The sequence below is a fragment of the Heterodontus francisci genome, chromosome 12 (assembly GCF_036365525.1).
Source record: "Heterodontus francisci isolate sHetFra1 chromosome 12, sHetFra1.hap1, whole genome shotgun sequence".
Classification (NCBI taxonomy): Eukaryota; Metazoa; Chordata; class Chondrichthyes; order Heterodontiformes; family Heterodontidae; genus Heterodontus; species Heterodontus francisci.
The window spans coordinates 16433766-16447768 of record NC_090382.1 but is presented as its reverse complement, the minus strand read 5'-3'; the positions used below and the strand labels follow the sequence as shown (position 1 = coordinate 16447768).

The 14003-nt window shown below is 44.1% G+C and overlaps 1 protein-coding gene across 7 annotated transcripts in view; it reads right to left on the bottom strand.

The window, feature by feature from the left end:
* Positions 1-14003, bottom strand: part of LOC137375763 (ran-binding protein 17-like) — a 1067965-nt gene that overhangs the window by 55539 nt on the left and 998423 nt on the right. The window contains exon 26 of one of the 7 annotated variants that reach the window (XM_068043159.1): positions 1219-1292. The exons of the other annotated variants lie outside the window; for them this stretch is intronic. Within the exon in view, the coding sequence (XP_067899260.1) occupies positions 1281-1292 (12 nt within the window). The 3' untranslated portion in view covers positions 1219-1280. Of the gene's footprint in view, positions 1-1218; positions 1293-14003 lie in introns of those variants that run through there. 7 annotated transcript variants of the gene reach the window in all.

Below are 14003 nucleotides of genomic sequence, written 5' to 3'. Positions count from 1 at the left end.
CGGGTTGAGCAGTTGTGAGGAGGTTATCTCAGTAAACCATGAGGTGAAGGAGGCGACACTGAGGGCTGAAGATAGTACACTTGTTGAAAAGCGCCCTCCGATAAGAAGCAAAGAAGATTTAGGCATAAAGATTCATCACCTAGTGAACGTAACACCACTGAAACTGAGTCAAATTAGAGATGAGACCAGCAAAGATGAGGAGTTACAGATGCTGTCTTAGCAAGTAATCCAGGGATGGGCTGATAGGATACAGCAAACACAGCCAGCAATACAGCAGTACTGGGGCGGCACAGTGGCGCAGTGGTTAGCACCGCAGCCTCACAGCTCCAGGGACCCGGGTTCGATTCCGGGTACTGCCTGTGTGGAGTTTGCAAGTTCTCCCTGTGTCTGCGTGGGTTTTCTCCGGGTGCTCCGGTTTCCTCCCACAAGCCAAAAGACTTGCAGGTTGATAGGTAAATTGGCCATTATAAATTGTCACTAGTATAGGTAGGTGGTAGGGAAATATAGGGACGGGTGGGGATGTTTGGTAGGAATATGGGATTAGTGTAGGAGTAGTATAAATGGGTGGTTGATGTTCGGCACAGACTCGGTGGGCCGAAGGGCCTGTTTCAGTGCTGTATCTCTAATCAAATGGTCTATCAGAAATGACATCTCACTAGAAGATGGTGTTCTGCTGGCCGGATCCAGAATAATCAAACCCAAAACAATGCAGGAAGAACTTCTCCAAAAGATACAGGAAGGCCATATGGGAATAGAGAAGTGTAAGCTCAGAGCCAAATCAGCTGTGTACTGGATAGACTTATACAAAGATATTGAAAATATGGTGTCTACATGCAATGTATGCCAGAAGTACAGAAACTCACAACAGAAAGAGATGATAGCTACCGAAATACCACCCAGAGCATGGCATACTGTAGGAGTCGATTTATTCACACATAACCAAGTATGGTGTCTCACAGTCGCAGACAACTACTCAAAATTCCCTTTTACTTGGAAGATGAAAGACTTGAGAGCCACAACAATAATCTCAGCAAGGGATTCCTGAAAGGTTAATACGCGACAATGGCACCCAATTTACATCCATGGAATTTAAGGAATTCACTGACCAATACGAGTTCAACACCATCACCTCATCAACACACTACCCACGGGGACACGGATTTATAGAAAGACACGTCCAGACGGTCAAAAGAACACTTGTGAAATGCCAAGAGATGAAGGAAGACCCAAACCTGGCCTTATTGTCACTCCGATCCACACCTCTCAAGGCTGACATGGAATCACCTGCAGAGCTGTTAAATGGAAGAAAATATAAGATAACTCTGCCAAGCAAAATACATCCTTCAAGTGACCAGGAGGAAGTGAGATAACAACTCACTGAAGCACAGGTAAGAGGAGAACAACACTTCAACAAATATGCTAAATCCCGACCCGAACTGTTGAAAGGACAAACTGTACAAGTACAGGATCCAATCATGAAAACCTGGAGCCCAGCAAAAGTTGTTAGTGAAGCTGACACTCCAAGGTCATATATCATTGAGACCAGTAACCAAATGAGAAGGAACAGAATCCATATTCAACCTACACCTGAGCTGGAACAACAGAAAAGACCATCAACAACACCGGAAACATCACTATCCAGTGAGACAACATTAAACACATCACCAGCAAATGACACAACATCGCCTGTACAGCGTGCCAACTCACCACTAAGAGCAACAAATACCAAATCTACAAGATGGAGGCACAACATCTTACCACCCAAGCGATACTGTGAATAATATTAAAAAAGAAAAAGAATACACGCTATAAAAGACTCTAAAAAGGGTTTCAGATTGTTTCCACAAGTCGGATGATAATCTTTTTTATTTATATTGACAGTTATATTGATATAGGGGCATTATGTTTTAAAGAAAGAGGAATGTTATATATGTATATATTGTTATACTATCTGTAAAGTCTTCGGAACTAATTAGCTGGGAACTAGTTGTTATGTGTAAGTGTTCCAGTAGGGGGCCACATTCACGGCTGCACTGGGGAGTCATGTTATATGTAACACAAGAACCATTTCAACCAAGTTCTACAGCACAAGCATGGTATTGAAATAAACAAGACTGATTCCAGCCTTTTCCAAGTTTAAAGTGTGATTCTTTCCAACTTTTGGGAACCAGAAACAACATAAAGACGAAACAACTACAATGAGGTGCGGCCTAGATTAGAGGCTCAAGTCTCTGGAAGGAATCTGAACCCACAAACTTCTGACTCAAAGACAAGAATGCTACCACTGAGCCAAAGCATGATAAACAGAATTACTGGAGTATGTTCCGATGTTCCTATAGTTTCCAATTCTGGGACCACACTTTAAGAAGGATGTGAAGGCATTGGAGAGGATACAGAAAAGATTTATGGATCTGGGGAAGAGAGACCTCAGTGGATAGACTGGAGGAGCTGGGGCTTTAAAGAAGAGAAGGTTGAGAGCAGATTTGATAGAGGTGTTCAAAATCATGAGGGGTCTGGTCAGAGTAGATAGGGAGAACCTGTTTCTATTGGCAGAGGGATTGAGAATGAGAGGACACCAATTTAAGATGATTGGCAAAAGAAGCAATGGTGACATGAGGAAAACATTTTTTACGCAGTGAGTGGTTAGGATCTGGAAAGCACTATCTGACACCATGGTGGAGGCAGGTTCAATCAAGGCTTTCAAAAGGAATTGGATAATTATCTGAACAGAAAAGATTTGCAGGGCTACGGGGAAAAGACAGCGGAGTGGGATGAGCTGAGTAGCTCTTACAGAGAGTTGGCATGAACACAACAGGCCAAATGGCCTTCTTCTAACTATGCAGCACTAGGAAAAGAGTATAAGGAAATCTGTACCACCTTCAGTGTTTCTATTTTCTCACTACATACTACCAGGAGACTTCTTGGGCAGGGAAACAGTCACTCATTGTGATTTTCACGGGGATGCCCCTTTAATTGACCTGAAGATGGGTTTGTCATCCAATTAAGGATGGCAGGCAGGCTCTTGAAGCAGAAGGGCCAATCAGAATCGTTCCAGTTTGAATGGAGCAGCAGGCTGCAATAGATGGGAAGTAAAGGAAAGGACGCTTCAAGATGGAGGTGGCCCCTCTCCAACTTTTTTAAAGTTTAAATTAAAAAATGGATCCTGGAGCCAGGCCACCCACAGTGGTGGGAGGGAAACACCTCTACAGGACCTCTCAGAATGAGAGGTGATCTCATTCAAACATACACAATTCTTACAGGGCTCAACAGGGTTGATGCAGGAAGGATGTTTGCCTGGGCTGGGGAGTCCAGAACCAGGGGACACAGTTTCAGAATAAGGGGCAGGTCATTTAGGACTGAGAGGAGGAGGAATTTCTTCACTCAGAGGATGGTGAATCTTTGGAATTCTCTGCCCCAGATGGCTGTGGAGGCTCAGTCGTTGAGTATGTTCAAGACTGAGATCGATAGATTTCTACATATTAAAACATCAAGTGTTACGGAAATAGTGCAGGAAAATGGTGTTGAAGTAGAAGATCAGCCATGATCTCACTGAATGGTGGAGTGGGCTCGAAGGGCTGAATGGCCTACTCCTGCTCCTATTTCTTGTGTTCTTGTGTTCAAGGTGGCCTGTGGCTGCTCCTGCACCCAGGCAGGTAGTGAGGGCCTCTAGGCATGCCTGGAGCACTGACCCCCTGGTCTGCCGCTGGCAGGCTACCTCCAGACACCTAAACTGGCTCCTGCCACCTTTGGGAACCTGAAGGCCGACTGGAAAATCCAAATCAGCCTCCTTTAATTGTCCGTAAGTGGCTCTTAATGAGCTGTGTCGGCTACTCACCATCTGCGGGCGGGTAGTCCTGTTGTCACTCCCCGCTCCCCCCAATCCCGTCTCTGCAAAAATGGTCCTCTGATCCAGCACGGGCAGGGGCTGAAAATCCAGCCCCAAATCAAATGACTGATTTGACATTTGGGAATCCCAGAGGAGGTGCTTTTCCAGCCTTCTTTTGGGCCTCCTTATCTCGAGAGACAATGGATACGCGCCTGGAGGTGGTCAGTGGTTTGTGAAGCAGCGCCTGGAGTGGCTATAAAGGCCAATTCTGGAGTGACAGGCTCTTCCACAGGTGCTGCAGAGAAATTTGTTTGTTGGGGCTGTTGCACAGTTGGCTCTCCCCTTGCGCCTCTGTCTTTTTTCCTGCCAACTACTAAGTCTCTTCGACTCGCCACAATTTAGCCCTGTCTTTATGGCTGCCCGCCAGCTCTGGCGAATGCTGGCAACTGACTCCCACGACTTGTGATCAATGTCACACGATTTCATGTCGCGTTTGCAGACGTCTTTATAACGGAGACATGGACGGCCGGTGGGTCTGATACCAGTGGCGAGCTCGCTGTACAATGTGTCTTTGGGGATCCTGCCATCTTCCATGCGGCTCACATGGCCAAGCCATCTCAAGCGCCGCTGACTCAGTAGTGTGTATAAGCTGGGGGTGTTGGCCGCTTCAAGGACTTCTGTGTTGGAGATATAGTCCTGCCACCTGATGCCAAGTATTCTCCGAAGGCAGCGAAGATGGAATGAATTGAGACGTCGCTCTTGGCTGGCATACGTTGTCCAGGCCTCGCTGCCGTAGAGCAAGGTACTGAGGACACAGGCCTGATACACTCGGACTTTTGTGTTCCGTGTCAGTGCGCCATTTTCCCACACTCTCTTGGCCAGTCTGGACATAGCAGTGGAAGCCTTACCCATGCGCTTGTTGATTTCTGCATCTAGAGACAGGTTACTGGTGATAGTTGAGCCTAGGTAGGTGAACTCTTGAACCACTTCCAGAGCGTGGTCGCCAATATTGATGGATGGAGCATTTCTGACATCCTGCCCCATGATGTTCGTTTTCTTGAGGCTGATGGTTAGGCCAAATTCATTGCAGGCAGACGCAAACCTGTCGATGAGACTCTGCAGGCATTCTTCAGTGTGAGATGTTAAAGCAGCATCGTCAGCAAAGAGGAGTTCTCTGATGAGGACTTTCCGTACTTTGGACTTCGCTCTTAGACGGGCAAGGTTGAACAACCTGCCCCCTGATCTTGTGTGGAGGAAAATTCCTTCTTCAGAGGATTTGAACGCATGTGAAAGCAGCAGGGAGAAGAAAATCCCAAAAAGTGTGGGTGCGAGAACACAGCCCTGTTTCACACCACTCAGGATAGGAAAGGGCTCTGATGAGGAGCCACCATGTTGAATTGTGCCTTTCATATTGTCATGGAATGAGGTGATGATACTTAGTAGCTTTGGTGGACATCCGATCTTTTCTAGTAGTCTGAAGAGACCACGTCTGCTGACGAGGTCAAAGGCTTTGGTGAGATCAATGAAAGCAATGTAGAGGGGCATCTGTTGTTCACGGCATTTCTCCTGTATCTGACGAAGGGAGAACAGCATGTCAATGGTCGATCTCTCTGCACGAAAGCCACACTGTGCCTCAGGGTAGACGCGCTCGGCCAGCTTCTGGAGCCTGTTCAGAGCGACTCGAGCAAAGACTTTCCCCACTATGCTGAGCAGGGAGATTCCACGGTAGTTGTTGCAGTCACCGCGGTCACCTTTGTTTTTATAGAGGGTGATGATGTTGGCATCGCGCATGTCCTGGGGTACTGCTCCCTCGTCCCAGCACAGGCATAGCAGTTCATGTAGTGCTGAGAGTATAGCAGGCTTGGCACTCTTGATTATTTCAGGGGTAATGCTGTCCTTCCCAGGGGCTTTTCCGCTGGCTAGGGAATCAATGGCATCACTGAGTTCCGATTTGGTTGGCTGTATGTCCAGCTCATCCATGACTGGTAGAGGCTGGGCTGCATTGAGGGCAGTCTCAGTGACAGCATTCTCCCTGGAGTACAGTTCTAGGTAGTGCTCAACCCAGCGGTCCATCTGTTTGCGTTGGTCAGTGATTATGTCCCCCGATTTAGATTTGAGGGGGGTGATCTTCTTGATGGTTGGCCCAAGAGCTCTCTTCATGCCATCATACATTCCTCTGATGTTTCCGGTGTCTGAGGCCAGCTGAATATGACTGCATAGGTGTTGCCAGTAGTCGTTTGCGCAACGCCTAGCTGTTCTTTGTGCAGTACTTCTGGCTGCTTTAAGTGCTGCGGATGTTAAATCGCTGGGGGCTTTCTTGTAGTTCAAAAGTGAGGGCCTCTAGGCATGCCTGGAGCACTGACCCCCTGGTCTGCCGCTGGCAGGCTACCTCCAGACACCTAAACTGGTTCCTGCCACCTTTGGGAACCTGAAGGCCGACTGGAAAATCCAAATCAGCCTCCTTTAATTGTCCGTAAGTGGCTCTTAATGAGCTGTGTCGGCTACTCACCATCTGCGGGCGGGTAGTCCTGTTGTCACTCCCCGCTCCCCCCAATCCCGTCTCTGCAAAAATGGTCCTCTGATCCAGCACGGGCAGGGGCTGAAAATCCAGCCCCAAATCAAATGACTGATTTGACATTTGGGAATCCCAGAGGAGGTGCTTTTCCAGCCTAATGTTTCATAAGAACATAATAAATAATAGCTGGAGTAGCTCATACGGTCACCGAGCTTGCTCCACCATTCAATAAGATCATGGCTGATCTTTGACCTCAATTCCACTTTGCATCCAATCCCCATATCCCTTCATTCGATATGCATCGATCTCAGCCTTGAATATGTTCAACGATGGAGCATCCACAACCCTCTGGGTTTCAGATTTCCAAAGAATCATAACCCTCCAAGTGAAAAAATTTCTCATCTCAGTCTTAAATGATCGGCCTCTTATCCCAAAACTATGCTCCCTAGTTCTAGACTCTCCAGCCAGGGGCAACAAACTTTCAGTATTTACCCTGTCAAGCCATCTCAGGATCTTAAGTTTTAACAAGATCACCTCTCATTCTTCTAAACTCCTGAGAGTATAAGCTGAATTTACCACGCCTCTTATCATAGGTCAACCTCTAATCCCTCGTGAACCTTTGCTACACCACATCCATGGCAAGTATATCCATCCTTAAATAGACTGGGACAATGAAATTGGTAGGAGTGGTCTGGAAGGTGAGTTTGTAGAATGTTTACGGGACAGTTTCTTGGAGCAATACATTGTGGAGCCGACCAGGGATAATGCTATCTTAGACCTGGTATTGTGTAATGAAGCAGGGTTAATTAGCAATATCATAGTAAATGATCCACAGGGAAACAGCGATCATAATACCATTGAATTCCATGTTAAGTTTGAAAGTGTCATTCTCCAAATAACAAACAAGAATCTTAAACTTAAAGCCGATTACTGAGGGTAGAACTGGCTAAGGTAAAGTGGATAAATAGACTAAAACGTATGGCAGTAAATGAACAATGGGAAACCTTTAAAGAAACAATTCAAAATGTTCAACAAAAATACATTCTTGTCAAAAAGAAAAACTCAGTAAGAAAGACCCATCCGTGGCTCAATCAGGAAGTTAGGTATAGTATTAGATTAAAAGGAAAGGCTTACAATGTCACAAAAAAAGAGTAGCAAGTCTGAGGATTGAGAGTGTTTTAGAAATCAGCAAAGGGCCGCCAAAATGTTGATTAAAAAAAGGAAAAAATAGAATATAAGAATAAACTAGCCAGTAACATAAAAACAGATTATAAGAGCTTTTATAGTTATAAAAAAAGGAAGAGAGTAGCTAAAGTAAACATTGGTCCCTTAGAAGCAGAGACAGGAGAAATTATCATGGGGAGTGAGGAAATGGCAGAGGTATTTAAGCAAATATTTTGTGTCTGTCTTCACAGTAGAAGCCACAAGTTCCATACCAGAAATAGACAGTAACCTAGGGGCTAAAAAGAGGAAATTAAGGAAATTCATATCAGCAGAGAAAAAGTATTGGAGAAACTTAAGGGACTAGAATCTGGCGAATCCCCGGTATCTGATGGTCTAAATCGTAGGGTTCTAAAAGAGACAGCTGCAGAGATAGTGGATGCATAGCTATGATTTTCCAAAATTCATCAGATTCGGGAATGGTCCCATCAGATTGGAAGTTGGCAAATGTAACACCGCTTTTCAAGAAAGGAGGGAGAGAGAAAAGAGGCGTTAGCCTGTAGTTGGAAAAATGCTGGAATCTGTTATGAAGGAAGTCTTAACAAGACACATAGAAAAGCACAGTGTGATTAGAACAAGTCAACATAGTTTTACTAAAGGGAAATCCTGTTTGACAAATTTATCAGAGTTCTTTGTGGATGTATCTAGTAGGGTAGATAAAGGGGAACCAGAAGATGTAGTGTATCTTTTGGAAATCCAGCTATTCGATAAGGTGCCATACAAAAGGTTAATAGGCAAGATAAGGGCTCATGGAGTTGGGGATAATATAAGGAGACCAAAGCTGTACACAGTACTCTAGGTATGGTCTCACCAAAGTCCAGTACAATTGGAGCAAGACCTCTTTACTGTTGTACTCCAATCCCCTTGCAATAGAGGCCAACATGCCATTTGCCTTCCTAATTGCTTGCTGTTCCTGCATGCTGACTTTCTAAGTTTCTTGTATGAAGACACCAAATCCCTCTGAACACCAACATTTAAAAGTTTCTCACTGTTTAAAAAATATTCTGCTTTTCTATTATTCGTACCAAAGTGAATAATGATCCTGTGGTACCCCATTAGTTACAGCCTGCCAATGTTAAAATGTCTGGTTTATCCCTACTCTCTGCTTCCTGTCTATTAACCAATCCTCCATCCATGTTAATGTATTACCCCCAACCCCATGAGGCCCTACCTTGTGTAATAACCTTTTATGTGGCACCCTGTCAAATGCCTTTTGGAAATCCAAATATATTACATCTGCTGGTTCCTCTTTATCTACCTGGCTAGTTACATCCTCAAAAAACTAAGAAATTTGTCAGACACAATTTTCTTTTCATAAAACCATGTTGACTCTGCCTAATCATATTACGATTTTCCAACTGCCTTGTTTGTCAACACCTCCTTAATAATAGATTCAAGCATTTTCTCAATGACTGATGTCAGGCTAACTGGCCTTTAGTTCCCTGCTTTCTCTCTCCCTTCTTTCTTGAATAGTGGTGTTATATTTGCCACCTTCCAATCCATAACCAATGCATCAACTATCTCTGCATCTTCCTCTTTTAGAACTCTAGCTTGTAGGCCATCATCCAGAGGATTTGTAAGCTTTTAGTCCCATTAGTTTCTCCAGTACTTTTCCTTTACTGATATTAATTACTTTAAGTTCCTCACTCTAATTAGCCCCTTGGCACCCTATTATTTTTGGTGTTCTTTTTCTGACTTCAACTCCTCTGTGCCGTTATGACTCTATGACTCTACTTCTACATTTCCTGCATTGTACACAAAGGACTATTCCAGACGGGAGATATCACTTCTTCAGTGATTTCTGTACAGGTTAAAATTATCGGTTTTAAAAACATTTCCTTCTAATGTCCACAGTCTTTGCCTCCTGGTTGTCTGTGGTTCCAAGGGGTCGGTGGGGGGGGAGGGGGGTCGGTGGGGGTGGATGGCAGCTCTGAGCCAAGTGGCCATTTTTAATATGTGTTATTCTGTGTATAACAGTCAGTTTTGGTGCTCTTTCACTTAGGACATCCGTAGACTAAAGTCAGTTGTGATGCCTTTTATGATTTACTGAAACAGCTGACTGCAATACATATACAGGATATAAGCAACCATTGTCTTATTTTGCAGGATCACTACCTATCATTTTACCATGTAATTTGAGCCTTTGTTTATAATGCTATTCTGGTATTTTGTAACGTTACTGTTTTGTTTATACTGTTACTCTGTTTAGAATATTACACTGCAACATGAACTAGTCTCTGTTTACATTGCTCTGATATGAACACTAGCCAGAACTTTGCGCCTCCCATGGGAGTGGGGAGGATGGTTGGGGGGGGGTTGCCGTTCTCGTTGCCTTGCCGCCCCCGCTGCAATTTTACAAAGACAGGAGAGGTGACAAATGGCCCACCCACCCCAGGCCAATTAATTGCCACTTAAAAGCCTTCTCCTGCCACCGCTGGTATATTACCAGCATCGGGCGGGTACTTTGTCAGATGTGGAGGTCGCCCAGCCATACCAAGCTGCCTCCTTGCAGACCCGATGGGAGGGGCCCTCCTGATTGGGCACCCTGTGCCCCAAGGAAGGCCCTCCCAGCAACTCCTGCCACCCCCATGAGTGCACCTCCCACTGCCTCCTGATTGATCTTCACCCCTCCTGTCCCCAGCGAGGCCCGAAACCCCACATCTTTTTCAGCCCCAGCGTCCATGATCCTCCTCACAATGGGTACAGTCCCCAAAGTGGCCACCACTCCCGGTGGCACTGGTCAGACTGAGGAGCTGCCGGCCCCCTGATTGGCCAGCAGCTTCTGGAATCAGGACTTCCTGGGCCATGTAAAATCTCTGTGTAGCTCCCAGGCCCGGTGGAGCTTGGTTCACCCCTGACTTTTAACCTGGTGGGCGGGGCATTATGAACAAAGTCTCTGCTTACAATGTTACTCTATGTTACTCTATGCAACGTGAACACTTTCTGTTTACAATGTTACTCTCTGTAATATGAACGACGTCTCTGTTTACAATGTTACACTTTGGAATGTTAACACTCTGTTTACAATGTTATTCTATGTATTATGAACACTGTGTTTCTAATGTTACTCTCTGTAATATGAATACTCTCTCTGTTTACAGTGTTACTCTCTGTAATAGCAACATATTAAATAGAAGCAGGAGTAGACCATTCAGCCTCTTGAGCCTGCTCCACCATTTGATTAGATCATTGCTGATCTTCTACCCCAATGCCATTTTCCTGCACTATCCCCATATCCCTTGATGCCAATGTTACTCTCTGTAATGTGAACACTGTATCTGTTTACAATGTTGCTCTTTGTATTACAAACACTGTCTTTGTTTAGAATATTACTCTCTGTATCATGAACGCTATCTCTGTTTATAATGTTACTCTCTACACCTCTCTCAGGTTGATTGGTGAGTTTAAGGTTTTTTTCCCCTTTCTAAACTGGGGCAGTAGTTTAAACTGGTACTGGAGAGATATAAGTATTGTATTAAATTTGTTGTTTAACTAGTTCAATATAACTAAAAATTATCAGTGATATTTCTAAATTTAATAAGACACACCAGAGTTGGCAGGCAAGATGATGTGTTACAGCTGTAGCATGTGGCATCGGGTGGTTCACCACTGTGATCCACCACAACTACATCTGCAGTAAGTGTCTGCAGCTCAAGGATCTACAGCTCAGAGTTGATGAGCTGGAGTCCAAGATTCGGACACTGTAATGCATCAGGGGAAAGTTACCTGGACTCTTTGTTCCAGGAGGCAGTCACAGCCCTTAGGCTAGGTATTTCAGATTCGATCCATTCTTAGGGATAGGATAGTGTGACGAAGAAAGAGGCAGGTATGGGGATCCAGAAGATTGCAATGGAGGAGCTTCAGCCCTTGCACTTGTCCAACAGGTTCGTGTGGCCGAGAGCAGGGACTGCAGGCAGGATGAGCAAACTGACCACAGTATCATGGCGCAGGGGGCCATTCGATTGAGGAGGGGGGGGGGTGGTAAAAAGGAATGTAGTAGTAGTAGTAGTATGGAACAGAATAGCTAGAGGGATCGATACCGTTTTCTGCAGCTGAGAGCTTGAGTCCCGAAGGCTATGTTGCTTGCCTGGTGCCATGGTTATGGACATCTCCTTGGGCCTGGAGAAGAATTTTGAGACGGAGGGGAAGGATCCAGTTGTCATGGTCCATGTTGGTACCAATGACCAAGATAGGAGTAAGAAAATGATTCTGCCAAGAGAATATGAGCAGCTAGTGGCTAAATTAAAAGGCAGAACCACAAAGGTAATAATCTCCGATTACTACCTGAGCCATGAGAAAATTGCCAAATGGTAAATAAGATCAGAGAATTGAATGCGTGGCTCAATTGATGTGGGAGAAATGGGTTTTGATTCATGGGGAAAAAGGGAGCTGTACTGTTGGGACGGCCTTCACCTGAACGGCGCTGGTACTAGTGTCCTGGTGAATTGTATAAATAAGCCTGTAGAGAGGGCTTTAAATTAAAAGGGGGGGTAGGGTTCAGGTGAGGGAAAATTTAGAAAGTTAACGAGAAAGGACAAGGCAATAGTATGGGGTAGTGATATGGGTAACGATAATCAGAGTGTGACAGGAAGTGACAGAACGTACAAAACATAAGAGTGCACCAGCAAATAAGGTCAGTGTAGGGAAAAATGGTTAGAAAACTGAATTAAAGGCTCTTTATCTGAATGCAGCATTTGTAACTAGATGGATGAATTGATAGCAAAAATAGAAATAAATGGGTATCATATGATAGCCATTACAGAGATGTGGTTGCAAGATGACCAAGAATGGGAATCAAATATTCAAGGGTATGTGACATTTCGCAAGCATAGGAAGAAAGGAAAAGAAGGAGGGGTAGCTCTGTTAATAAAGGATGAGATCAGTACGGCAGTGAGAAATGATCTTGGCTCCGAAGATCAAGGTGTAGAATTAGTTTGGGTGGAGATAAGAAATATCAAAGGAAAGAAGCCACTGGTGGGGGTAGTTTATAGGCCCCCTAACAGCAGCTACACTGTAGGACAGAGTATAAATCAAGAAATAATGAGGGCTTGAAAGAAAGGTACTGCAATAATTGTGGGCGATTTTAATCTTCATATAGATTGGACGAATCAAATTGGCAAAGGTAGCCTTGAGGATGAGTTCATAGCGTGCATGAAGGACAGTTTTTTAGAACAATATGTTTTGGAACCAACCTGGGAGCAGGCCATTTTAGACCTGGCAATGTGTAATAAGACAGGATTAATTAATTACCTCATAGCAAAGATCCTTGAGGCAAGAGTGATCATAACATGATAGAATTTCACATTCAGTTTGAGGGTGAGATGTTTGAGCTGAAACCAATGTCTAAAACTTAAATAAAGGCAATTACAGGAATATGAAGGCAGAGTTGGCTAAAGTGGACTAGGAAAACAAGTTAAAAGGTTATAGAGAAGCGGTGGCAGACATTTAAGGAGATATTTCATATCTCTCAACAAAGATACATTCCATTGAGAAAGAAAGACTCTATGAGAAGGATGCACCACTGTGGTTAACTAATGAAGTTATGGATGGTATCAAATTGAAAGAAAAGGCGTACAATTCTGCAAAGATTAGTGGTAGGCCTGAAAATTGGGAACATTTTAGAAACCAGCAGAGATTGACTAGAAATAAATAAAAAGGAAGAAATTAGAGTATGAGAGTAAACTATCAAGAAATATAAAAACAGGCAGTAAAAGCTTCTCCAAATATATAAAAAGAGAGTAGCTAAAGTAAACGTTGGTCCCTTAGAGGATGAGACTAGGGAATTAATAATTAATAATGTGAAATAATGAAATGGGAAAGACTTTGAACAAGTCTTCACTGCAGAAGACACAAAAAGCATCCCAAGAATAGCAGAAAATCAAGCGCAAAAGGGAGGGAGGAACTTAAAACAATTACTATCACTAGAGAAAAAGTGCTCGAAAACTAATGGGACTAAAGGCTGACAAGTCCCTTGAATCTGATGGCCTGCATCCTAGGATCTTAAAAGAAGTGGCTGTAATCTTCCAAAATTCCCTAGATTTTGGAAAGGTCCCAACAGATTCGAAAACCGCAAATGCAACACCTCTATTCAAGAAAAATGGGGTGACAGAAAGCAGGAAACTATAGGTCAGTTAGCCTAACATCTGTCATTGGGAAATGCTGGAATCCATTATGAGGGATGTAGTAGCAGGACATTTAGAAAACCATAATGCAATCAGGCAGAGTCAACATGGTTTTATGAAAGGGTCATCATGTTTGACAAATTTATGAAAGTTCTTTGAGGATCCACCAAGAAGTGTGAATAAAGTGTATTTGGATTACCAAAAGACATTCGAAAAGGTTCCATATAAAAGGTTACTGCACAAGATAAGAGCGCATGGTGATGCGGGTAATATATTAGCACGGATAGAAGACTGGCCAAGTAACAGGAAACAGAGAGTC